Below are 27,089 nucleotides of genomic sequence, written 5' to 3'. Positions count from 1 at the left end.
CAGGAACTTATCTAACTTTGTCTTGAATCCCTGGAGGGTATTTTTCCCTATAACAACCTTCGGAAGAGCGTTCGAGTTTTCCACCACTCTCTGGGTAAAGAAGAACTTCCTTACGTTTGTATGGAATCTATCCCCTTTTAACTTCAGAGAGTGCCCTCTCATTCTCCCTACCTTGGAGAGGGTGAATAACTTGTCTTTATCTACTAAGTCTATTCCCTTCAGTATCTTGAATGTTTCGATCATGTCCCTTCTCAGTTTCCTCTTTTCAAGGGAGAAGAGGCCCAGTTTCTCTAATCTCTCACTGTACAACAACTCCTCCAGCCCTTTAACCATTTTAGTCGCTCTTCTCTGGACCCTTTCGAGTAGCACTGTTTCCTTCTTCATGTACGGTGACCAATGCTAGATGCAATATTCCAGGTGAGAGCATACCATGGCCCGGTACAGCGGCATGATAACCTTCTCCGATCTGTTTGTGATCCCCTTCTTAATCATTCTTAGCATCCTATTCGCCCTTTTCGCTGCCGCCGCATTGCACAGATAGTTTCATCGACCTGTCGACTCAGCACTACCAAGTCTCTTTCCTGGGGGGTCTCTCCAAGTAACGCCCCAGATATCCTGTATTCGTGTATAAGATTTTTGTTACCGACATGCCTCACCTTACACTTATCCACGTTGAACCTCATTTGTCACGGTGTAGGCCTGATATTTGGTAAGCCTAAACTAAACATACAACATATTTACTTTAAATTCTTATATACTACCTGCAATCTCAAAAGATATAGAAGCAGTTTAAATTCAGGTACAGTAGATATTCGTCTCTCTCTGGAGTGCTCATAATGTGTTTATAACTGAGGCAACAGAAGGTTAAGTGACTTGTCCAATATCATAAGCAGCTGCAATGGGATGTGAGCCAGGGTCCCATGGTTCTCAGCCTACTCCTCTAACCATTAGGCTACACCTCCACTATAGCAGCTGAATCTTGCCATTTCTAGATCTTTTTTTTTTTTTGGCTTGTCCTCCCTCCTCTCCAACCTGGTACACAAATGAATGAATAATATCTGGCCACTGAGTGATTGTAACATCCATATATTGTTTGAAAATGCATGGATAGCCTAATTATGCATTCACTGGGAAACACGATTGTCTTTTGAATATCAGTCAAATGAAATTAAACATTTCCAAGACCACACTAATGGTTAGAGTGGCAGGCTGAGAACCAAAGTAATCCTGATTCAAATCACACTCTGGCTCACTGTGTGATCTCAAGTAAACTCCTATAGCTCTTTATTGCCTCATGTACAAATGTGAACAGCAAATCTTTAACTGTGCAATGCAGTTACACATAACAAGCAAAATACTGTCCACAAGAAATAATATAAACACCTAATACCGCGTACCTAATTACAGCAAAAGAAAAAAAGCCTCAAATCTCTGGTGAGCTACATATTTTTGGTTCCACCACACAGGTGTCAAATTCCCTCCTAGAAGGCCGCAATCCAGTCGTGTATTCAGGATTTCCCCAATGAATATGTATTGGAAACAGTGCAAGCAAATAGATCTCATGCATATTCATTGGGGAAATCCTGAAAACCCGACTGGATTGCGGCCCTCGAGGAGAGACTTTGATACCCTTGCTCTACCATAACACTAACATCGTCGGCATGAAAAAACCTTCATATATTTTGGGCATATTTTGCACTCAAAGGTAAATATGCACAAGTAAAACTATGCTATAACACTAAATCTTTTCTTTGCAGTCAATGTTTCATGAGAAGACCACTTCTTCAGGACTACTGGACCTCCGTATTAGTTAAACATATCTAAAAGAAAAATGAATAACTAAATATATCCACTTCTCAAGCATCAACCAGCAGTAGATATATATTTAAATAAGTACTCAGAGTTCCATGCTTCTACCTTTCTTTCATTTCATGATCTCTCAGCTTTTAAAGCCAATCAATCAGGAATCATTTTCAATCTGATAGGGCGAGCAAAACTGTCAATCAACAATCAATCCTGGCAATCATGAACTTACACTCACCTAGTCAATAGAAATAGAACCAATTTATTTTTATCGCCCTTCTCTGTACCTTTTCTAATTCTGCTATATCTTTATTGACTGGCTAAGGAATCTCTGAGCAAGGACTAACAGCATACAACACAAAAGTACTGCAGTGTTGTTAAGGAGCTGTGAGGGGAAGAGAGGCTGAGAGAATGAAAAATATGGAATGAAAAAGAGAGAACAGAACACAACTAAATGCAAGCTGGGGGAGGCATGCGTGGTGATGCACAGATAAGTGGGTGATGGGCTGAAAAAAACAAACAGATGAGGACAGGGAGAGGGACTGCAGGAGGATGATAGAGGGTTTCAGAAGAGAGAATCAGGTTGGAGAGAAGTATTACTAATGGGCGACGGAAAGGATGAAGGTGGCAAGAGAGGTGAGATTATTTTCAATTACAATTTTAGGACAGCTCCTCTCCACAACTCAGTGAGCCCAAGAATCACTGGGTAGGAATGTGCACCCCAATACCTACACAAGATAACACAAACAACAATCCCACCATAACCATTTATCCACTTTCCTGAGTAAAGCTCGGTCTTCCAGGTAGTTAAGCAATTCAGCCTCCTCTTTATCAGTTTCTACATAGTCCTCCCCTTCACCTTTGAGTCTCACAAGGCCATTTTTACACTAACTTATCTAAAAGAAGTTTTTATCCTCCCCCCTCCCCCCATTTTACCATGTTATTGGCACTCAACACCTCAAAATCAGCTTTAATTGGACTTAGTTGAAAGTTAGGTGCCTAACTAAAAATAAAAACAATTCTACAAAAAGTAGGTGCCTAGTCCAAAGGCTCGGATTCTGTATAGGATGCCCGGGAGGGACGTCCTATACAGAATCGGGCCTGTAGTAACACCGATTCTGTAACCGATGTCCATGTTACAGACGCCGGTTACATAATCGGGTTAGAGTAGACGCGGCCGCTATACTTATCACAGCAAGGGATCTCCCTGCCGCAATAGGTATAGCGGCCGCCTGTCCACTCCGACAATCACTGGCAGGAGGGTGCCCAACCCCTCCTGCCAGAGGATGCCCCTGACACCCCCCAATTGCCAGCATGAGGGTGCCCAACCCTTCCTGCTGGAAGGCAACCCACCTGCACGAGCGCAGGCAGAAGGGTGCCCAAACCCTCTTGCCGGAGGATGTCCTCCCTCTGGACCTCCCCCCACTTGCTAACCCCCCCCCTAGATCCCACCTAACCTCCCCTTCCACTAACCTTTAATCATTGGCCGGCTGGGTATTGCTTCCAGCCGGCCAGTAGGCCCGCCCCTTTCCAGCCCATCCCCGCTAAGCCTAAGGTCTGGTTGGCCCAGGTTCTAGGAGCCTGGGCCAATGAGGCCTTAGGCTTAGCGGGGATGGGCGGACACGATAAGCCTAAGGCCTGATTAGCTCAGGCTTCTAGATCCTGGGCCAATCAGGTCTTAGGGTTAGCAGGGATGGACCGGAAAGGGACAGGCCCGCCTCATTTCGAAGAGGTGGGCCTGCCAGCTAGTAGCAAGATCCAGCCGGCCGGCCAACAATTAAAGGTTAGTGGGGGAGGTTAGGGGGGTCTGCAGGGGGGTCCGGATGGGGGCACCCTCCTGCCGGCGATCATGCGAGTGGGCGGCCTTCCGGCAGGAGGGATTGGGCACCCTCCTGCCAGCGATCGGGGGTATCTGGGGCCATCCTCTGGCAGGAGGGGTTGGGCACCATCCTGCTGGTGATCGTCAGGAAGGGGGGAGACAGGTGGCCGCGGCCGCTATACTTATCACAGTAGGGAAATCTCTTGCCCCGATATGTAGAGCGGCTGCATCTACTTACAATGTAGGCCAACATTTTGCTGGCCTACATTGTAAGTATATCCCGCTCTACTAGGGAGACACATAAGGCTGCCTAGGTTCGCCTAAGGCTACCGCTTAGCCTTAGATGAGCTTTGGCGGTCTTGTGGGCCTCCCTAAGCTCCCGGAAGTGCCTTCAATATAAGTGGCCTGCCTGGGGAACATTAAAAAAAAAAAAAAAAAAAATGCGTGTCCTGATTGGTTGATTAGACAGCTGTAGGACGCCTACAGCTGCCTAAAATCGCAACGCACTTTGCAGAATCCGGGCCAAAGTGCCTACACTAAAATTGGGCATGGTTAGGGGCAGACGATGGGCAAGTTTTCAAGTTAAGCACCTCTTTGTGAATTAGGTGCCATTAGGCTCTGATATTGGTACCTAAATTTAGGCAAAGAAAACACTGGCATAAATTGGGGATGCCTAAATGTTAGGATGCTGAGCGTTGCTTAAGCACGCTTAGCCAATGTTAAGTGTGATTCTATAATGGGCACCTAAGTTTTATAAATCTGTGCTGATATCGGCACCTAGCTTAACGCAGACTTTATAGAATCAGGGCTTAAATGCTCATTAGAGCTTAGCACCATTTAGTAAAAGAGCCCTGTAGTAATGAAGACTAAACAAAAAAAGTTCAAGAGACATCGAGAGGCTATGTTAAAAAGCAGCTTGATACCTAAGGGCTCCTTTTACTAAGCTGCGGTAGTGTTTTTAGAGCGCTCTGCAGATTAGCGTTCGCTGCCCCCTGCGCTACACAGAAAAACTAACGCCAGATCAATGGAGGCGTTAGCATTTAGCGCATGCGGCATTGTAGCATGTGCTGAGCGTGCACTAAAACCGCTAGCGCAGCTTAGTAAAAGGAGCCCTAAGTCACATGAGCATTCGTGAGAGCATCAATGCTGTTGAGCTCTCATTTCTCTCTTTTTAATTTTTTTGATAAATAATGAAATTCCAAGTTTATTTGTGTGGTCTGAATATAAATATAAGAGATAACTGAAGTATATTCCACAGTTATTTTTACTGGACATTTTGTTGGATACAGCTTGTGGAACATTGAATCGTGAGAGATATTTTTTTACATCCCGTGGTAAGAAATGCATAAAGTTAATCCATGTGGAGACACTTGTCCCCTGAGAGCACCGTTCCTACTGGGAATTTCAATGAAGGTCAAACTACACTGTCTGAATTATTTTTTGCATTACAAAGATCAGCTCTCTCTGACCCCCATTGATCAAAGGAAATGAGATTTATGAAAAATTTCTCAGCCCTATGTTCAGTTTTGTCATCAGTTCTATAAAGGGAATTTTCTTCTCAGCTACTGCTTAATGTATTATCTTTAAGGATTCTAGTAGCAGGACCAATTATACAGCAGGATACCATTAGCACAGAGTATGTGGTGAAATATTTCATGAGAGTGAAATGATATTATACTGCTGCCAATTTGATATTTATTCATGAGCCAGGCTTTAATTGGCTATTAAGGCTTTTAGGGCTTATAAAGCTCTGAGCATTTTTTCTTACAATGGATGAGCTATTTTAATTGTTACTGAATATTAGCTTTAATGTGCATTCAGTCATTTTAAATCCTACTAAACATTAAAACAGTATATGAACTTCACCCTTGGTTTTCCTATAAAATGTATATTTTTAGTAATTATGCCATATGCAGATGCTTATGATCTTTTATTAATCTACTAAGCACAGTAAATATGAAACTGATGTATTCTGTCTAATTCACTTTTTTTTAATCTTTATTCGTTTTTACATCTTACATCAAGTGTATCAATAAATTAATAATTGAAATTAGATACCTCACTTAAAAAATGCTTTAGAACAAGATATTTTCTTTAAGACAAACTTAGATGAACTGAGGATAAAGTTGTCTGGGAAAATGGGATTTAAGTATCTAGAAAACAAGATTATCTCTCTCTCCTTGGTCTTTGATGAAATAGAGAGGTCTCAAGCTTACAAATCCTAGTGAATTTTACTTTACCCAACATTCTTGACGCTGGCAGCCTAGACCAGTGTTTCTCAACTTGGTTCTGGAGTACCCCCTGGCCAGTCCGGTTTTCAGGATATCCACAATGAATATGCATGAAAGAAATTTGCATATAATGGAGGCAGTGTATGCAAATCAAGTTTCTGCATATTCATTGTGGATATCCTGAAAACCTAACTGGCCAGGGGTACTCCAGGACCGAGTTGAGAAACACTGGCCTAGACCACAAGCCTTTGCTGCCCTTGTATTATTGCATGATTCTAGGGACTTGAATTGAATGCAATTTTAGAGTAATGAAAGTTCTGGCCATTACTTTAGAAACATGTAAACAGTGGCATTTATATGAATATAGTATATTACATTCATGTGTAAATACCAGTTTCAGAAAGGAATTATTTATACTTGGAGATTCACACCCGGCAGAGATTCCAAGGGAGCATGGTTTGGGTATGGTTTGGTCAGGGGCTAATGCCTACATGTGAATTCCGCATTTTATTTTATTTATTTATTTCTATCCCATTGTTCCCAAAGAGCTCAGAATGGGTTACAGGTTAAGCATACATGTACAGTTAATGATTTGCCATAATTTCAGTACAAGTCTACGATACAAGTTTTTATCCTAACTTGACACATATTAGGGGTATGTGTATGGGCAAAAATGTCCCTGATGCGCTTTCCACCAGCATAAAGGCACATACAGACTGATTCTATAAAGGATGCTTAAAGTTAGGCACCTATCTTAATTGCCAAAATACCCTTAACACAGTGGCATACCAAGGAGGGCTGGGGGTGGTTCACCTCTGAGGGGATGCACAGCCAACACACTGGGTCTGGGACCTCCTTTCTCTACTCTGACGCTGCTGCTTTCCTGAACCAGAAGCTGCAGCAGTAAACTTTAACTTCAGCCATCATGGGACATTCCTGCACCTTCCTGAGGCTGCAAGCCCACCTCCTCCAATGCCACTTCCTTGTTCCAGAAAACAGCCAGCAGCCACAGGGAGGTGCAGGAAGTTCCCACAATGGCTGCACTTAAGTTACAGCTGCTGCTGCTGGTTCAAGAAACAGGCAGCAGTGGTGGGAAGGTGAGGGGGTAGGATAGTGGATGGCATTTGGGTGGAGGGAGAGAGATACTGGAAGGAAGTGGGGTGGAGGGAGAGAGGGGGGAAAATACTGATGGAATTGGGATGCAGGGAGGGGGAGATAGAAAGGGGAAGGATACTGGATAGAACTGGGTTGGAGGGAGGGGGAAGATGCTGATAGAAGTGGGGTAATGAGAAAAAGAAGAGGCAGATGTTGATGAAGTGGGGTGGATTAAGAGAGAGAGGTTGAATGTTAGTGGAGAGGGAGGGATCAGATGATGGATGGAAGTGGGAATGAGAGAGAGGGAATCAGACACTGAATGGAAGTGGAAAGAAGGGACAGATGTTAGATGGAAGTGGAGAGGACAGAGAAGAGAAGATGCTGGATGGAAGGGGTACAGAAAGAGGGCACATAATGGAAGGAGGAGATAAATAAAAAGGGCACACGATGGATGGGGGAAGAAGATGGAGTTAGTGAAATACTGGAGGGGTGAGGGAAAGAGGTGGCAAGCTAAAAGTAGACACAGTGAAAAGAGGGAAATTGAGGACTGGATAGTAAGAAAGAATTTAACCTAGACAAATGTAGAAAATAAGTTGAGAAAGAAGACAGGGGGAAGAAAAGGAAAGGGAGAAGAGAGGAGAGTGACATGCCAGACAATGGGGGGAGGGACAGGGAAGGGCATGAGAGGAGAGAGATGACAGACCATTGGGGGAGGAGAGGGAAAGAAAAATAGGGGTGGAGGGAGAGATGGAAGGGGAGCCAGACAGTTTCTGGAAGGGACTTAGGAGATAAAATGCCATATGGAATGGGCAGAAAGAGGGCAGACAGTAGATGGAAGAAAGATTTAGGGCTCCTTTTATGAAGGTGCGCTATGCGTTTTAGCGCACGCACCGGATTATGTATGTATGGAAAGTGTGGTGGATATAATTTACCCTGAAAAAAAGGGGATTTTTCTAAACTCAGCTTATCTCATCAGACTATAGATAGGCGAACTGACGGAATTGGAAAATCTGTCGAAAAATGTTTGAAAAGTAAAGCTGCTAATTTTAAATATTTTGCTTTGGCGGTGGATGACAGCACTGATGCTACAGATACAGCTCAACTTGCCTCCACCCCTATTTTTCTTTCCCTCTCCTCCCCCAATGGTCTGCTATCGTATCAAGCAGCAACATGGGGTAAAGACCTAGAAAAACTAATTGCACACACGAACAATTATGGAGAATTTAGGAAACACCTAAAAACTTACCTGTTCCTGAAATACCTAGACAACGAACCAGGCCATCAACCCCCCTTGTAACATCATCATATACCAGAACTTGTAAAATGTTAACCCTAACCCTACACACAAACTGTTGGTACTATTATTAATGATGACATTATCAGATGCACACTGTTATTCTCTTCAATTCGTTGTATGTACAGCTCTATTCATTGTATCTACAGCTATTATTTATTGTATTTACAGTTTCTATTTAATGTAAACCGCCTAGAAGTCGCAAGATTGCTGGCGGTATATAAGAATAAAGTTATTATTATTATTATTATATTGATGACAAATTTAATGTCACTTAAGAAATGGCTTCTTTAGTGCCATTAAAAGACACAACTAAATCATGAGATTTATATGAAATAGTAAAAAATATGTTAAAGCGATTTTCTTTGTCCATTGTCAACATATCTAGTATAGTTGTTACTGACGGTGTTCCGGTGATGGCAGGTAAAAGAGAAGGCCTTGTAAAATTAATAGAAGATGATGCAATTGCTGCCCAAAACTCACATCTGATGACGTATCATTGGATTCTTCTACTTTAAATTCATCTTCTAGAGATTTAAAGACTAGTCATCTCAATATAGGTATAATAAATGTCTGTTCCATCAAATCTAAATACCATATTCTTAAAGATCTCATTATTCAACATTCTTTTGATATTCTATGTCTAATTGAAACGTGGCTCATGGAAGGTGAGGAAGCATATTTTTCTTACGCATGTCCTCCTGGTTTTTCATTTATTTTTCAACATCGTTGCCATAAAAGAGGTGGAGGCTTGGCAACTATTTTTCGTGATTCCTTATCGATAAATAAAGTTGACTCTTCCTTAAACTCTCATATTGAATATTTACAATTTTCACTTCAAACCAGGCCTAGAACAGACGTACTTTTACTGTATATACCACCACCTATTAACACTGAAACTCTTAATCATTTACAGTCTCTTCTATTTGATTTTGGTTCTTCTACTTTAAACCCACTGATTTTGGGAGACTTCAATATTCATTTTGATGATCCCAACAACTACACTAAAATTATACTATCCCAAATTAACCATTTAGATCTATACCCTCTATTAACACTGCCAACTCATCAAGCAGGTCATATACCGTATTTTCGCGGATATAACGCACGCGTTATACGCGTTTTTACGTACCGCGCATACCCTTCGCGCGTTATATGCCTGAGCGCGGTATACAAAATTTTTTTACATATTTCACACCCCGCCCGACGCCCGATTCATCATCCGGAAGGACGCTCGCACCCCCACCGCTCGCACCTCCACCCCGAAGGACCGCCGACTCCCCGACAATATCGGGCCAGGAGGGAGCCCAAACCCTCCTGGCCACGGCGACCCCCTACCCCCACCTCGCACTACATTACGGGCAGGAGGGATCCTAGGCCCTCCTGCCCTCGACGCAAACCCCCCTCCCCCCAACGACCGCCCCCCCCCAAGAACCTCCAACCGCCCCCCCAGCCGACCCGCGATCCCCCTAGCGACCCCCACGACCCCCCCCACCCCCCTTCCCCGTACCTTTGGTAGTTGGCCGGACAGACGGGAGCCAAACCCGCCTGTCCGGCAGGCAGCCAACGAAGGAATGAGGCCGGATTGGCCCATCCATCCTAAAGCTCCGCCTACTGGTGGGGCCTAAGGCGCGTGGGCCAATCAGAATAGGCCCTGGAGCCTTAGGTCCCACCTGGGGGCGCGGCCTGAGGCACATGGGCCCAACCCGACCATGTGCTTCAGACAGAAAAGGTTGTCTTTAATCAAATCTCTGAATTTATTGAAAAAACTAATGTTCTACATCCGAACCAAACTGGGTTCAGACAGCATCATAGTACCGAACATTCATTGATTGGCATGTCTTCTTCAATACACTACTTTCTAGATCATCATCAATCGGTTTTACTTATTTCTATCGACCTTTCTGCGGCCTTTGACACTATTGATCATCAACTTTTATTAGACAGACTTTATTTAATTGGTATCACTGACCAAGTCTTTTCTTGGTTTGCATCTTATTTCTCAGATCGTACTTCTACTGTTTCATTTAATGATTCAAACTCCAAAAGTTCACTAATTTTTCATGGTATTCCCCAAGGATCTATCCTTTCCCCGCTACTTTTCAATATCTTTCTTGCCCCTTTGATGACTGTCTGCCAATCTATAGGTTTTCATGTATTCGCATACACTGATGATATTCAGCTCCTACATCCTTTGGACCCCAGCAATTCTTTGGATATCATAGCGATTAACAATAAACTTGAACAAATTCATCAATGGTTAGATACAAATAGGTTAGCTCTAAATATTGAAAAAACAAAGACGATGCTTTTCCCATGGAAAGAAACTCCTAAACTTATTGCCCCTATTTCTATAAAAAATATTCCTTTGCAGTCGGTTAGTACCATTAAAATTCTAGGAGTAATTTTTGACAATAAATTAACTTTTCATGATCATATTGGTAGTATTATAAAATCATCTTTCTATAGACTTCATCAAATTCGATCCCTTTCGCAATACCTCTGCTCTAAATCACTCAATAATCTTATCCATTCCTTGGTGATTTCTAAAATCGATTATTGTAACGCCCTTTTTAAAGGAATTGCACAAAGTGAAATTAGACATTTACAAATTATACAAAATACTTCCATCAAGCTTATAACAAAAACAAAGAAATTTGATCATGTAACACCACTTCTTAAGAATGCCCATTGGCTTCCGGTATCGCATAGAATAACTTACAAATTATGCTTACTCACTTTAAAACTCCTGCATTTATTTTTAAATTATTAATTCCTTACTCCTCGAATAGAATATTACGGTCAAACGAACAACATTTATTGACAATTCCTTCTCTCAAGATCATCAATACTAGACGACAATTTATTTTTTCCGTTACGGCCCCTCAAGTCTGGAACTCTCTTCCAATCTATTTGAGAGAAGAACACAATCTTGATAAATTTAAGACTAATTTAAAAACATTTCTTTTCAAAGATGCTTTTGAGTGATAATTCTCAACCTTGGATTTATTAATTATGTTGATTTTGATTAATGAATTTTATATCCCCTACCTTGTGTTTTTTCCCTGACTATTCTTTTTATAATACTTTGTAGTTCAAATCCCTCTCTCCCTTTTATCTTGTTTTTGAAGTTTGTGTATAGTCTGGCTTGATTTTAAGTCTATGTTAAATATTGTATTACTCTTTAATATTGTAATTTTTAATGTTTTTTATTTATGTTCATCGCTTTGAAGTATGATTAAGCGATTAATCAAAAACGCTAATAAACTTGAAACTACATGTCATGCAAATTGTCATCAAGGCTATGAATTTCATAAGGGCCAAGGGATTGAATCATTGCCAGTTCCAGGAATTCCTTAAAAGTATGGATGCTGACTATGGTGACATCATTTACTTTTTGGAAGTAAGATGGCTAAGTCAAGGCCAAATGTTGATAAGATTTTATGATTTGCAACATGAAATCAGGTTGTTTATTGTATCAAAAGCAAAATTTGTGCCAGAACTTGACAATGAAAACTGGCTTACAGATTAAGCATTTTTAGTAGATTTGACCTCTCATTTGAATTAGTTAAATATGCATCTTTAAAGTAAAAACCAACTCATCAGTATAATTTTTCAAACCATAACAGCATTCCAAATTAAACTGAAATTATGGCAAGATCAAATAAAGACAAACAATTTTATGCATTTTGACACGTTGGCTAAAAACAGGCCTGTGAACAGGAACCTTGCTTTTCAATTTGAGAGAAGAATTTGAAAACAGATTTCAAGATTTCCAGGATAATAATCAATATTTTGGTTTATTTGCGACTCCATTTTCAGTCAACATAAATATGTTACCTGCCAATTTTCAGATAGAATGCATAGAGCCGCAATCTGAAATTCAACTGAAAGAAAAATTTGATCACGTGTCTTTAACAGACTTTTATAAGTCTTATCTTCCCAGAGAGACATATCCCTCGCTTCACAATCATGCCTTATTCATGTCATCGCTTTTTGGCAGCATTTACATTTGTGAGCAACTATTTTCAAAAATGAAGCACATGAAAAGTAAAATTAGAACCAAGATATCTGCCATCGTGTTTCTATGAAGTTAAGAGGTGATAGGCTCCAGAGTAATCTGAGAAAATACTTTTTTACAGAAAGGGTGGTAGATGCATGGAACAGTCTTCCAGAAGAGGTGGTGGAGACAGAGACTGTATCTGAATTCAAAAGGGCCTGGGATAGGCACGTGGGATCTCTCAGAGAGAGAAAGAGATAATGGTTACTGCAGATGGGCAGACTAGATGGGCCATTTGGCCTTTACCTGCCATCATGTTTCTATGTTTCTATGATGAGCACCTTGAGCACTCACTGAGAATTGCAACTACTTCCATCAAACCAGATATTGATACACTGGTTTATCAAACTTATTGTCAAAAATCTCACTAGTTTTATGTTGCTTTCTGTTCTATTACTTAGACCAGGGTAATTTATTCAAATTTGAAGAGGGTGTGAGAGCTGAGTTTTGAGAGACCTGGTGAACCTAATACCCAAAAAAGCGCAAAAAAGTAATTTATAATTTACAAAAAAAAATCTCCTGCAGCTGATTGTGATTTGTGATGGGCAGTTCTACAGGCGAGGGGTAGATTTCTTTCAATGAGATATTCATTAAAATGTTGAGGGTCAACACGATGATGGCTCTAGCATGTTACTGAATATCTCACAGGCTACTGTTATTTACAAATTATTATTATTTTTTTTATCTTAATATCACAAATCTACCCCTCACCTGCAGAACTGCCCCATCACAAATTAAAATCAGCTGCAGGAGATTTTTTTTTTTTTAATTATAAATGACTTTTTTACACTTTATTGGGTGTTAGGTTCACCAAGGGCTCCTTTTACAACGGTGCGCTAGCATTTTTAGCGCCCGCACTGGATTAGCGCACGCTACCCAAAAAACTACCGCCTGCTCAAGAGGAGGCGGTAGCGGCTACCATGCGCAGTTCCACGCATTAAGGCCATAACACACCTTTGTAAAAGGAGCCCCAGTCTCTCCAAACTCACACCTTCTTCAAATCTTAATAAATTATGAGTGAGATAGGGATGGCCATGGAAGTGACTGAATCTGATTTATGGAACCCCTGCTAAATGCAATTAATAAGTGACAAGTAAGGACCCACTCAACACAGCAGTATAATTAAACACTTCCCGGTTCAAGGAAAGCCAAAAGCAGCAAGTAAATTTTCTGGCATTGGGGCTAAGATGTACAGACAGGAAGATGGGTGGATGATTTTCCACATTTTGGATGGCTGCAGACTGAGAAGGAAAGGTAATTTTTAATAACATGAAATTGCCAATTGGCTTGCACCTCGATTATGTATGTTATATCTGTTTTTAAAGGAGACATTATTAAAAAAAAAAAAAGTAAAAAATATCAAAAACAATTTTAAAGGGACACTGTGGAGAGGAACCAAAAAAGCAGTAATACCCTGACTGAGCGATCCTCCATGTGCGCCGCTGACAGCTGCTTCAGCATCCCAGCTCTGATGAGGCTCACTTCTGAAGAGGCTCACCGTAGCTGTATAGACATGAATGGGAGAACCAGGCTTACACTGTCAACGGCGCACGTGGAGGATCGCTCAGTCAGGGTAAGTATTACTGCTTTTTTGGGTTCCTCTCCATAGTATCCCTTTAATGAAGGTTTATTATTAGATACTTACATCTTCTGTATTAGTGATTGCAAATTTGGGACCTGCTTAACTTTTTTTTTTCATCAGCTAGCATTAGTGTTTGTGCGGCCCCCCCAGACAAATATTTTTCTTCCATTGTGGCCCAAAGAAGCCAAAAGGTTGGACACCCCTGATTTAGTGCACTACTGTATATTCTAACACTCCCATCTTGTTTCTTAGGCTTCTGGCATTTGCATACAGACATTTCAAATAATATTTATCATGTTGCTTAATAATTTGCTCAGCAGTTGTCATGGATAATTTGCAATCTTTATAATCAGCCTGCTCTGAATGTACGTAAACCTGGTCTACTGTAGCCTTTATTGCAATTTCACTATCAGGATGTTCTGTCTTCCTTTTTATGATGATATCTTTTACAGATACCTTGTCAAGAACCACACTCTTTTGAGCGACTGTCAGCCTTCCCTCTTCCCCATAGCTTCCTTCTCCCTGAATAGCTCTTCTCTCCCTTATTCAGGTGATGGGGCCTGGCCAGTGGCATAGCGAGGGTGAGTGGCGCCCAGGGAAGTGGTGCCCTTCCCCCTGCTACTCACATGTGCCCCTTCTCAATACCTTTTTAACTTCAGCGCGAGCAGCCACCAACTTAGGCACGGGTCTCAGAAGTGACAGCAGAGAGAATGCCAAAGCCGATGCGGGCAGTAAATTGGCGGCTGCTCACGCCAAAGTTAAAAAGGTATGGGGAAAGGTAAGGGGCACATGCGCAGTAGAGGGAGGAGTGGGAAGGGGGGCAGAGAGGAGGGATGCTGGTGCCCCAAACAAGATGGTGTCAGGGGCGAACCACCCACCTCACACTCCCCTCCCTTTACTACGCCACTGGGCCTGGCCTCCCTGCAGCTTTTGACACTGCTAACTGCCAACTCAGGTTTATTTTGGATTTGAAATACTACAGTTGCATAAAAACAATTCTTTGAAACCAGCTACTCTAGGTCTTAAGAGAATATCTTCATCATCCATATATCAGATCAGTGGGAAACATGAAGATTGTTTTCACTGACGTCTCTTTCACTTTTCCCCACTAACTAACACACATCAAAATACCAGATAGGTATAAGCTAAAAAGTAAGTGTTAACCTCCTTCTCATTTCTAAATACAGTCAAACCGCATTAGAATCTCGGAAAGAGCAGGAGCCAGAAGGCCTTGAACATGCGCAGATGCTCTAGGCCAAGCAGAATCAGCGGCAAGCGGCAGACTCTTTGGGCGCCGGCACATCCTGTGAGTTGGTGCTGCGTGCCGGTGCCTGATCGCGGTAAGGGTTTGGGCGGGTGGAGAGTCCATGCCGGTTCTCGGGGGTGGGGTGGGAGCGCGCCAGTGGCCTCAGGGGTGGGGGTGGGGTCTTTTTGGGATGTGGTGGGGTAGGGTGGGGTAGAAGTGCACCAGTGGCCTCGAGGGGGGGGGGAGGGAAGAGGGTCTTTTGGGGATTTGTTTTACCAGCATGTTTCTGGAACGAATTATGCTCGCAAACCAAGGTTCCACTGTATTTACTTCCCAAAAGAATGTTCATAAGCAGTGTAAAATGTAAGCAGATACCATGAGGATACATAAATCAAATATTTGTTTAGAGTAATATGATCACAACTAATTTATTATGGTTAACCTCCAACCTATTAATTATAGGGTTGTTCTGAAGCTAATATTGTAACCTATGACTCACAATATGCAACTATTAAACTACATTATTTAGGTAACTATATACTCCATATTGCTATTTCATCTAAGGACGCTGGATTTCATTTTGAACATATAACTGAAACAGCAATAGCCATGCTATCTGTTATAACTGAACTGTAACAGCAACTACCACATTCCGCCATCTGTGCCTCACTGTCATATTTCTGAAAGTATACAAGGAATTATTTTTCAAAGTAGTTACATAAATATGTAGTTAGGCTGAAAGAAGGTTTGAGGTCTACCAAATTCAGCCTTCAGATAATTCCTTATAAATGTCATGTCTTCATGGTAATCTAGGGAAAGAAGAAATATGCACTGTGCAATTGTAGCAAATTTGGCAACACAGAAAAAAATAGAAGAAAAAGGAGGGGGAGCCCTTCCAGTGACAGTCAGAATTAGGCTCTAAAACAACACTTTGCAAACCTTTTTTTTTTTTTGGGGGGGGGGGGCATGGAATGTATCAAGGGTTATTTTGAAATTTTACATGATTATCATCTATGACAACCTCTACTGACAAAATGGTTTAAAATTTTGCTATTCCTATAGTGGGTAATCTCTTCCTCAGGCAATTATGAAATCTATTTTTCATTATTTTAGCAAAATATTTTGTAAATCTTGAAAAGATCCTGTAAAGTCATTTTTTCTATCAAGGTTCTCAACCTGGTCCTAGAGCAGTGCTTCTTAGCCTAATCCTTGGGACACTCCCCAGCCAGTCAGGTTTTGGGGATATACACAATGCATATGCATGAGATACATTTGCATGCCAAGAAGGGAACACATACCTCATGCATATTAATTGTGGATATGATGAAAACCTGACTGGCTGAGTGTGACCCAAGGATTGAGAGCCATTGTCCTAGAGCAGGGGTGTCAAAGTCCCTCATCGAGGGCTGCAAGCCAGTTGGGTTTTCAGGATTTCCCTAATGAATATGCATGAGATCTATTAGCATACAATGAAAGCAGTGCATGCAAATAGATCTCATGCATATTTATTGGGGATATCCTGAAAACCCAACTGGATTGTGGTCCTCGAGGAGGGACTTTGACACCCCTGTCCTAGAGGTTTGATCATGTTTCATTGGTTTACAATTCAGGCACGAGTACTGTTCAAGTTTTATTGTTTACTGTACAAAATCTTGTTTGGTCTGGCTCCATCTTATTTAGCTGCCTGAATTAAATGGGGAGGGGGCCTTTAGATCTACTAGAGCTAAAGAACCTTTTACTTATCCTTTATTAAAAGGAAAAAATGAGATTGAAAATATTGAAATGTTTAATAGCTTATCAAGCAGCCAGATTGGATGCAAAGGTTTTAGAACTACTGATGTGCTCAATTATACAAATTTTCAAAGTAGTATTAAGACATATTTATTTTGTACTATAAGTTCGTATGGTTATAGATTATGGTCATATTGTCATCTTTAATCTAAATTTTGGAAATGACTCTTTTTTTAATATGATGATATTCCTAATGTGATTCCTTGAAATGACCAGTTTCTTTTGCTTTTGTGATCCACCTTGAACTGAAAGGCCTTGGCGGATATCTGCAAATTTAATCACCTCACTCGTCGTTCCAATTTCCAGATTATTTATACATAAGTTAAATAGCACCGGTCCCAGTACAGATCCCTGTGGCACTCTACAGTTTACTCTTCTCCATTGAGAAAAATGACCATTTAACTCTACCCTTTATTTTCTATCCGATAACCAATTCCTAATCTACAACTGAACTTTGCCACCTATCCCATGACTCTTTAATTTTCACAGCAACCTCTCAGGAGGAACTTTGTCAAAAAGTTTCTGAAAATCTAGATACTCTAAATCAGTGGTCTCAAACTCAAACCCTTTGCAGGGCCACATTTTGGATTTGCAGGTACTTGGAGGGCCTCAGAAAAAGTAGTTAATGTCTTATTAAAAAAATGACAATTATGCATGAGGTAAAACTCTTTATAGTTTATAAATCTTTCCTTTTGGCTGAGTCGTAATAATAATATTGTAATTTATAGCTAAAGAGACAATTGATCAGGAAACTATTTTATTTTACTTTACTTTTGTGATTATGATAAACATACCGAGCACCTCAAAATAGTACCTGGCGGGCCACGAGTTTGACACCACTGCTCTACATCAACCGGCTCCCCTTTATCCACATATTTATTCACATAAGTCCATCATAATCAAGCCCAAAACATTCCAACAAACAGCATAGAAAACTGTCTAAAACATGTTTCAAAAATGGCAATTTGGACTTTTTAGCAAATAAAACATCCAAATGCCACTTTATGCAATTTTTGGACATTTTTCTCTTTTGAAAATGAGCCCCACAGGCTTCTAAGATTTCATAAACTAGTCTAGATATAAGTGTCCTCTTGACCTAGGTGACCTGTACTAAAATTATCCCCAGAGAGAATCACCATATGAACTTTCTTTCAGCAATGAAAGAGAAAAGAGAGGATCAGAATGAATAGAATAGAATAGGGAGAGGGAAAGGGAAGAAAATCATGAGAATGAAAACTGAAATGAGGTGTGGAATGAGAAAAAAAGACCCAAAATGTGTGAAAACTGATTGAACAAATCACAGCAAGCAGTCATAGAAGCAAGGAGATCAGGATTAGCCGTCCAGGAGGAAAGGAAATGAAGCATGAAGAGGAGGGATCAGAGTGAAGAGTGTGGACGACAATGAGGAGAATATAGTTAGCAACCAAGTGGTGGGGAGACTAGAGTGAACAGCAAAATGACAGAATAGAAAGAAGAAAGGAAATTAGGAAAGAACTAAAATTCAAGGAGAGCAGAACAAGAGGAGGAAAGATTTGCTTTAGCACACATCATTTTCTTTCACTACATGACATGTCTAAGTGTGCGAAATATCTTCTCTGTCCACACTAAGATCACCATTCACAAGTTATGACCCAGAAATTCAGCCATTGAATAAGGTTTGCCTTTTGAAGGGATACACAAATAATTTTTTGAGTGGATACTTTTTGATATGAAGAAGGACTGTACAATTAGAGAGGAGAGTGAGGGTGTTGCTGGACTTGGGAGGGGAGGTGAGTAGGAGGGGTGCTTCTGAATCTGGGAGGGAAGGTGAGCAGGAGGTGTACTTCTGAATCTGAAAGGGGTGAGAGGGGGAGTGTTGCTGGACCTGAAGAGGAGAGTAAGAGGTGCTGCTGGACCAAGGGGGGAGAGAGGGAGAAGTGCTGCTGAAGCTGGGGTGGACAAGGAAAGGTACTGCCGACTAGGCAGTAGGGTGAGAGAGAATGAAGAAAGAGACTGGATAGGGGGAATAGAGGGGGAGAGACACTGGATTATAGTGGAGAGCAAGGAATAGAGAGGGAGAGATATTGGCCCCAGCATGGGAAGAGAGGGGGAGAGGAAGGGGCACAGAGAAAATTCTGGGTAAGGAGGGAACATGGGTACAATACTGATCACAAGGGGAGAGAGAGAGACTAAGAGGACAGATTCTGGATTTGGGGAAAGAAAGGAACAAGGACATAGTGGGGGGGGGATGTTGGACAGGACAGATAGGTAAACAGAGGAAAGATGGAGGGTGGACATGGAGAAAGAAGAAATGTCAAATGGACAGGAAACCCGGCAAAGATAGGGAAAGAGATAATTAAGATTGTCTTCAAAAATCCTCCACTATGTGTAGGGCCTATGGAGTGGAACAAATTACCTGTATATTTACGACAGTTGAAAGATCTGCAGGAATTTAAGCAAATGTTAAAAAACACTTCTTTTACATCATGAAATATGGCACTTTAGGCCTAGATTCTTTAAAAAATGCATTAAAAACAACAAGCTGCTAAAGCAGCCATTCTGGTAGCGAAGTAAAAAAAGTGAGTTTTTCTCCCAAAAACGCTCATGCAAAAGAGATTGGTGGAGAGTAGCGAAGACTCACTAAATTTGCATGTGCCCATGCAAAAAGAAAAAAGAAACCAAAACACAACAGCGGGAGAGATGCCCATTCTTCCCGTTGCCACACAACACCCCCCCCTGTCTCCAACCCCTCTCCCCCTTACCTTGAATTAGTTGGCTGACCAAAGGAATGCCTACTCCCTGCGGCCAGCTGGCCCGCCTCTTCAAAATGGACCTTCCCCTCACCGGTGCATCCTGAGATGCATCAGGGAAGGGCCTGGGGCTCTGATTGGCCCAGATTAAGGCCCCTCCCAAATTTCTGACCAACTGACTTTCCTGCCAAAATTCAAATTGGTGGACTGCCCTGTTCCCAATCAGGTCAGTGAACTTACTATTTCCAAAGTCACACTGCAGACTTCAGAGCATACCCTGAAGAAAGCCACAGCATTGTGGCTGAAACGTCAGTTTCTACCTGACAAAGATGCAGTGAGACCCAGAAACCTGCAACAAGCACAATGCCAGCTGCGGAAACCCTAAGAGAACATCTAACCCAGCTTCACGGGGAGAATATCTTTAAACCTACCAGAGACTTTTCCATTCTATGGATTTACACAACAAAATTCAAGTTTCTGACCAACTGGCTTTCTCTCCAAAATTCAAATAGGTGGACTGCTTTAGATTGTAAGCTCTTTCGAGAAGGGACTTCTTCCTTCATAACTGTGCAGCTGGCTGCGTACGTCTGGTAGCGCTGTGGAAACAATTAATAGTAGTAGTAGTTACTACAAGAAAGTGTAGAGGTCATAAAAAAAAACCAAACCAGCTATATTTAGTAGCATTAACACAGCCTGTGTGAAACATGCCGAAAGAAGTTGGGACACTAGAATGAGGCTTGCATACAATGAGAATGTTAGAAAGAAAGAGAAAGACTGGTGGGAGGGTACTGGAACACCAGAATGAGGCTTGAAACCAAAACGCTATTGGAGCACCAGAATGAGGCTTGGAATACACTAAGAAATACTATCGGAGCACTACAATGAGGCTTGGAGTGTACAGAGATAGAGAGCCAGAATAGCAGGAGCAGTACTGCTAAAAAATAAATAAGTAAATACATAAAAAAAAGCCCGCACACATCGAAAGAAAATAGCCCTCCAAACTGTAACCCACAAACGTCAGACGTTTTTCCGCCACCGGCTTTCAAAACAATAGCCCATTTTGGTGGGAAATTTGCTGTACAGTGAACACTTGGTCAGGCGGCAACGCCGTTCAATCAAGCCTGAGGGAAGGGACACGGAGAGATTTGAGGGACGGGAGGAGGGGCAGGAATGGAGGTGGTGCTGTACTCGCTCCTCTTCCCCGCCTCCCTCTGGCGGGCTCACAGTCTCGGTCCTACACACTGCTTTAAACCTACCATTCCTGTCCGGCTTCCCATTCGCACGCGCCGCCGTGCGCTCTCCCCACCGCTGACATTTCCACAGCCAGAGCCATGCCAGGAGGTCTCGGTGCTGGCTCGCCGCAATCTCTCCACTTCCTCTTTTTCTTTCTTTTATTCTCATGAGAAAGGAAAAGAAGAAAAAAAAGAAGAAGAAGAAAAAAGTTCCATCTGTTTTTCTTTGGAGTTTCTGGCTTGGGCTACGCTTTGCCTCGCTCTCTTAAGTGACTGGGTCGGATGTCACTTTTTCCCCGGTCTAGGATTGTGTTTCGCATTTTGGGTTACTTGACCCACTGTAGATAACTTGTGCTCCAAAGCGGCTACAATCTTTTTTTTTTTTTTTTTTTTCGTCAAGGGATTTACTGGCTCGTGGTTGGAAAAGAAAAGACATTCAGTATAAACCACAGGTTCCCATCTGCAAAGGGTCCAGCTGTTTAAAAATGCACTTGCTGGAGGTAGCTGTGGTTTTTTTCTATGCAGTATTACTTCAGAGGCACAGCGCTTATGAATCGGGACAGGGATATTACGACGATCCGGATTTGGGGGAGCCAAAGGTAAGGAATATAAAATGTGAAATTGCAAACTTAAAAATTCCAAACCATATAAAGTGCAAGAAAAAGTATTGCTTAACAATGATAATAAAGTTCCCTGAAAATTTGGGAACTGGAGAGCAGACTTAGAACAGTAGCTTGTTGCAGTAGTCGTAGCCGCTTTAACATGCTGTTAGGGAAGTGAATGATTTGCAATTGCTGTTCAATAATGACGTAAAGCTGATGTGTTTTGGAAAGAACAGAGGACACATTAATGAGATTTGTTTCCATTTCGACCCCCCCATGCCATGTCTGATATGTCCTTTTCACAAACTGCTAGTAGTTTTGTAGAAATATAGTTTACAGGAAGATGGATCTCTACTATAACTATATTGCACGCTGCTTTATGTTACATTTATAACTAGCTATTGTGTAATCTGTGTTAGCCCAAATGAATTGTCTTTACAGCTGCATGTTCATTTTGAGCATTTATTGGTACTTTGAGTTCTTCTTATAGGTTTAGGGTGTGTATATGTAATGTCTGCTGACTGTGAAAGCAGGCATGGCCAACTTGGGACTCTGGTATGAGTATTTTGCCCTTACTCCCCTAACCCTCTCCCCCCCCCTCCCCTACGTTTCCACAAGGAACTTCATTCCATTCCCTCTTGCTCTTATGGACCGCTACTTATTTTTCTGTTCACTCTGCCCCTGTGCTCCTCCATCTCATTCTATGGACCTCCATCCCAACTTCTGAATATCTTCCCACCTCCCGATGAACCTCCATGCCTTTGCAAACTTCTGTTCCTCACACTCTTGGTACCTCAGATTTAATTTTTTTCCATCCAAACATGGACATCTTTATTTCCGTACAAGATTCTGGGCTTCATTTTTTAATGCCTGCTCCTACCCCCGTTCCATTCCCTGCAGACCTCTGCACTTTTCCAGCTGCTCACTTCTCTACCCCTTTGACTTCTGTTTCTCCCTTGACTCAAAGTTAATTTACTCATCTTCTTACCTATGCAGGGAAAAGTTCTAGCAGTGTTAGGATGAAGGTGAGCATATATCTGTGAGGTGTCAAAGTGCCCTCTGCACATGTTTTCTTTTTAAGTAGGAAGTTCATCAGAGAGGAGTGTAGCAAGGTCAATACAAGGCCAGAAAGTATGCACTGGCTCACCTGGACTCACTGACTGCAACCATATCTTACTGCAGGAACATTGAGGAATAAGAATCAAGTACATTGTGGTGGGAGTGGGAGATAAATGGGTAGAAGTGCATAGGAAGGGAGTGAAGGTGGAATCAGTTAAGATACTGTGGAGGGAGAGGGAGAGGTCAAGGGAAGATGGTAGGGAGGAAGAAGTGGAGACCTGCAGGTTAAAATAATAAAACGGTGCTGGTGTTAAGTATAATAATGAAAATAATAGTATGGCCAGTTCAAGGATCCTCTTGAGTTGCTCAGATTCCTAAACAATTGACTGGTCTGTTTATGACTAGCACCAGCTCTGAAACCTGGACTACATGTGCTGCTGTCTACACAAGATTTATTTGCTTTTCGCTCTCTGTTGATAGTTTTACTCATCAGAGGCAGAGAGAAAGGGAGGCTCTATGTAAGCATTGGATGTTAAAAAATAAACCTATGAGACACTGCAGGAGGAACTACTAACTCATTCTAATGTTCTTGTTTCAGGTGAGTGAAGTTTAATCTAACCTAATACTAAGCAGCAACTCTTTTTCTCTTTCCCCTCCTCCCCCCAACACTCCCCCCCCCAAAAAAAAAAAAATTGTAAGCATCTGTCTGCCTTTTATTTTTCTCTTACCATTTTCTAAGACTTTTTGCACACCAGACTTGACTCCCTCCACATTCCTGAATATGTGCACCATGATATATGCCTGCTTATCTTGTTGAATAGACTTCCTGAAGTACTCACACATGAGTTTATGCACATGTGCGGTCCACAGTGGAAATCCACAGCCTTACACAGATATGGTGCAGACTAGAGGGGGAAGAAGGAAAAGGGAGTGGAGGAGAGGAGTGGGGTCATGAAAAAGAAATGGGCCAGATAAGAATCAAAATACAAGGGGAAAGGTAAGAAAGATGAGTGATGGGGAAGAATGAATGAAGGGTCCTTCGAAATAAATGGAAGGGCAGAGGGAAGAAAGGGAACAGCAAAGAGCTGTCAGGTGGATAAAGATATGGGGTAGAAGGAGAAGGGCAAGACGTAGAGAGGCATTTGAGTACAAAGACTCTTTTGGCCTTAAATGTTTTGCAGGTGGCAGCTAATAAGAATATAATTGAGACATAATTAGAATATGTATTGGATATGGACTCTTAACAAGTTTTAAATCTGATTACGGTAATTAGGGATAGTTTATTTTAATTGCATGTTACTGTAAATCACTTAGGGCTCCTTTTACTAAGGTGTGCTAGCGTTTGTAGCACACATCCAAGATTAGCGCTCGCTAAAGCTCACGCTAGCTGAAAAATTACTGCCTGCTTAAAAGGAGGCGGTAGCAGCTAGCGCGCGCAGCATTTTAGCACGCACTAAAACCACTAGCGCACCTTTGTAAAAGGAGCCCTTAGGTAATTTATGGATAGGCAGCATATTTAATTACTTCTTAAACCCCAATGCAATAATGAAATGGATTGTTTTATATTTTAAATGTTTTGCATAAAATCAGTATTTTTATAGACTGCTTGACCATAACATACCACTGTGTAAAATTGTTGATTTTGAACTGAAATAGTTTCAGATGTATAGGTATATGGCAATGCATTTTTCAAAGATAGTTCTTGCTGCATATTTTGTATTTAAGATTTATATTGTGTTCCTGACCTTAAATAGTCAATTGTTAAATTTTTGTTGTTGCATTCTAGAGAACAGTGATCATTCCTATGTCTAAGGATTTGGAATGAAAGTGAAAGTGTGGTGGGTGGGAAGGAGCTACACAGAGAGAGAAAAAATGGTGATCAGGAACACCAAGAACAGAAAAAGAGAAATCTGGTGTCAAGAATGCACAAAGACAGTGTACTTATTTCAAACCCACATGCATTGGAAAACTGAGGACTCTTTCTTTTTATTTTTTTTTTTTAATAGAGATACTGTATGTAGCTGTAGTCAGGGGCCTGATATAGTAAAGAGTATTTCCATTGTGTGTCTATGGAAATCATGCTTTTAAATATATATATATATATATATATTTATTTATTTATAGTTTTCAGTTTACATATGAAGTATAAACTTGTACAGAAAGCAAAAATTTAGATGTCTGGAATCATGCTTAATAGATAGACCCCTAGATAGGTAAACAAGATTTATCATGCTTTTTTATATGACAGCCATTAAAGTGAGACTGATGGAGCACAGAGTTTAGAAAATTGTGATCCAGGTTTCATTCTGTTGGCTAGCATCTGGGAACTCTATGGACATTCTTGTTTACAGAGTAGGCAATGTACTGTAAGTTCACACTCTTCAATTGCATCCCTCCTTATATACCTTTAATTGTGATCAGGAATATCTATTTTACTGCAGTATAATCACAGAGCAGAAAATTTATGAATTTTTCGCAAAACTGATGCGTTCCGGTTTTAAACATAAGTTTGTCTATAAGGGCTGCCTTAGGGCTCCTTTTTTGAAGGCGGGTTAGCGGGTTTAGCGCGCGCGACTTTTCATCACGCGCTAACCCCTGCGCTAGCCGAAAAACTACCGCCTGCTTAAACGGAGGTGGTAGCGGCTAGCGCGGCCGGGGGTTTAGCGTGCACTATTACGCGCATTAAACCGCTAACGTGCCTTTGTAAAAGGAGCCCTTACTGATTCAGTATGTAGTGGCTTAGATTTTGCACTGCTTTCAAGTATTATGTGCGTGGATATATTGTTAACCGCCTAGGACTTAAACAGTATAAATTTTAAAAATAAATAAATAATGAGATGTCTCAAGAGGTCAATTCCCAATCCTGGTCCTGGTCAAGATATCCACAATTCATGAGAGAGCTTGCATACACTGCCTCCACTACATGCAAATCTCTAATGAATATTCATTGTGGGTATCCTGCAAACCTGACTGGGGTGCCTCCAGGATCAGGTTTAGGAGCCACTGCCCTGTGTTGAAGAACTTCCACGGGCCACTAAAGTCGGGATATACGTTAAATTGCTGTCCTTGGCTTTTAGGTGAATGGGCCTGCTTACTTATACACCGGTCCAGAGCTGTTTGTTCTTGGTTGAGTATTAAGAAGTATTCCAATTGTGCATTTGGTAGCCTCTGAGATTAAGGCATTGACTCCTGAACCTGTCCTGGGAGATCCCCCCAGGATGTCAGATTTTCAGGATATCAGCAATGAATATTCATGAGCGTTGCATGTAGTGGAGGAGGTGCCCCTAGGATGGGTTTGGGAACCACTGGATTAAGGAGTTGAAACTGATATGATTTGCAACTTGGGCATTATTGGTGGCTGTTTCTGAATTGTGGAATTGACTTCTGCATGAGCAAATGATAGAGCAGAATTACAGGGTATTCTGGAGGAAATTAAAAACTTCTCTCCTTAAATAAGTTGTGTATTAGGGGGGAAATCTATCTTGTGCTGGTTTATGCAGTTCTTTTCGTTCTGTGGTTAATGAAGGGAAGAGGGAGAGCATGAATACCAGAACGTTATCTGTTTATATAAACTGTGTTTAAGTATAAACTTAGACCATTTTACTAAAATAAGTTAAATGGGCTTAGCACCTTTTAAGGAGGGACTTTCCCACACACCAAACCCATTTATAACATGGCAATAAAATAAGGACTTTTACCGTATTTTCACGCATATAACGCGCGCGTTATACGCGTTTTTACCTACCGCGCATACCCCTCGCGCGTTATATGCATGAGCGCGGTATACAAAAGTTTTAAAACATAGTTCCCACCCCGCCCGACGCCCGATTCACCCCCCCCAGCAGGACCGCTCGCACCCCCACCCCGAACGACCGCTCGCACGCGCTCCCACCCGCACCCGCATCCACGATCGGAGCAAGAGGGAGCCCAAGCCCTCTTGCCCGGCCGACTCCCCGACGTCCGATACATCCCCCCCCCCCCCGGCAGGACCACTCGCACCCCCACCCCGAACGACCCGCTCGCACGCGCTCCCACCCGCACCCGCATCCACGATCGGAGCAAGAGGGAGCCCAAGCCCTCTTGCCCGGCCGACTCCCCGACGTCCGATACATCCCCCCCCCCCGGCAGGACCACTCGCACCCCCACCCCGAACGACCGCTCGCACGCGCTCCCACCCGCACCCACATCCACGATCGGAGCAAGAGGGAGCCCAAGCCCTCTTGCCCGGCCGACTCCCCGACGTCCGATACATCCCCCCCCCCGGCAGGACCACTCGCACCCCCACCCCGAAGGACCGCCGACTTCCCGACAATATCGGGCCAGAAGGGAGCCCAAACCCTCCTGGCCACGGCGACCCCCTAACCCCACCCCGCACTACATTACGGGCAGGAGGGATCCCAGGCCCTCCTGCCCTCGACGCAAACCCCCCTCCCCCCCAACGACCGCCCCCCCCAAGAACCTCCGACCGCCCCCCAGCCGACCCGCGATCCCCCTGGCGACCCCCACGACCCCCCCACCCCCCTTCCCCGTACCTTTGGTAGTTGGC

General features: G+C 42.3%; 1 protein-coding gene across 6 annotated transcripts in view; it reads left to right on the top strand.

Moving 5' to 3' along the window:
* The first annotated feature begins 20,711 nt into the window (after positions 1–20,711).
* The window catches only part of VEGFC (vascular endothelial growth factor C), a 182,461-nt gene continuing 176,083 nt past the window's right edge, over positions 20,712–27,089 (top strand). For 2 of the 6 annotated variants that reach the window (XM_033942916.1, XM_033942908.1), the window contains exons 1-2: positions 21,356–21,481; positions 23,024–23,141. In XM_033942916.1, coding sequence (XP_033798807.1) covers positions 23,127–23,141 — 15 coding nt within the window. In that variant the 5' untranslated portion in view covers positions 21,356–21,481; positions 23,024–23,126. Of the gene's footprint in view, positions 21,482–23,023; positions 23,142–27,089 lie in introns of all 6 variants that reach the window. The other 4 variants (XM_033942895.1, XM_033942902.1, XM_033942911.1 and 1 more) reach the window with 4 other exon arrangements.

The sequence above is a fragment of the Geotrypetes seraphini genome, chromosome 1, assembly GCF_902459505.1.
Source record: "Geotrypetes seraphini chromosome 1, aGeoSer1.1, whole genome shotgun sequence".
NCBI lineage: Eukaryota > Metazoa > Chordata > Amphibia > Gymnophiona > Dermophiidae > Geotrypetes > Geotrypetes seraphini.
Note: the sequence above shows the minus strand (reverse complement) of the source record. Positions and strands in the feature narration are given on the sequence as shown.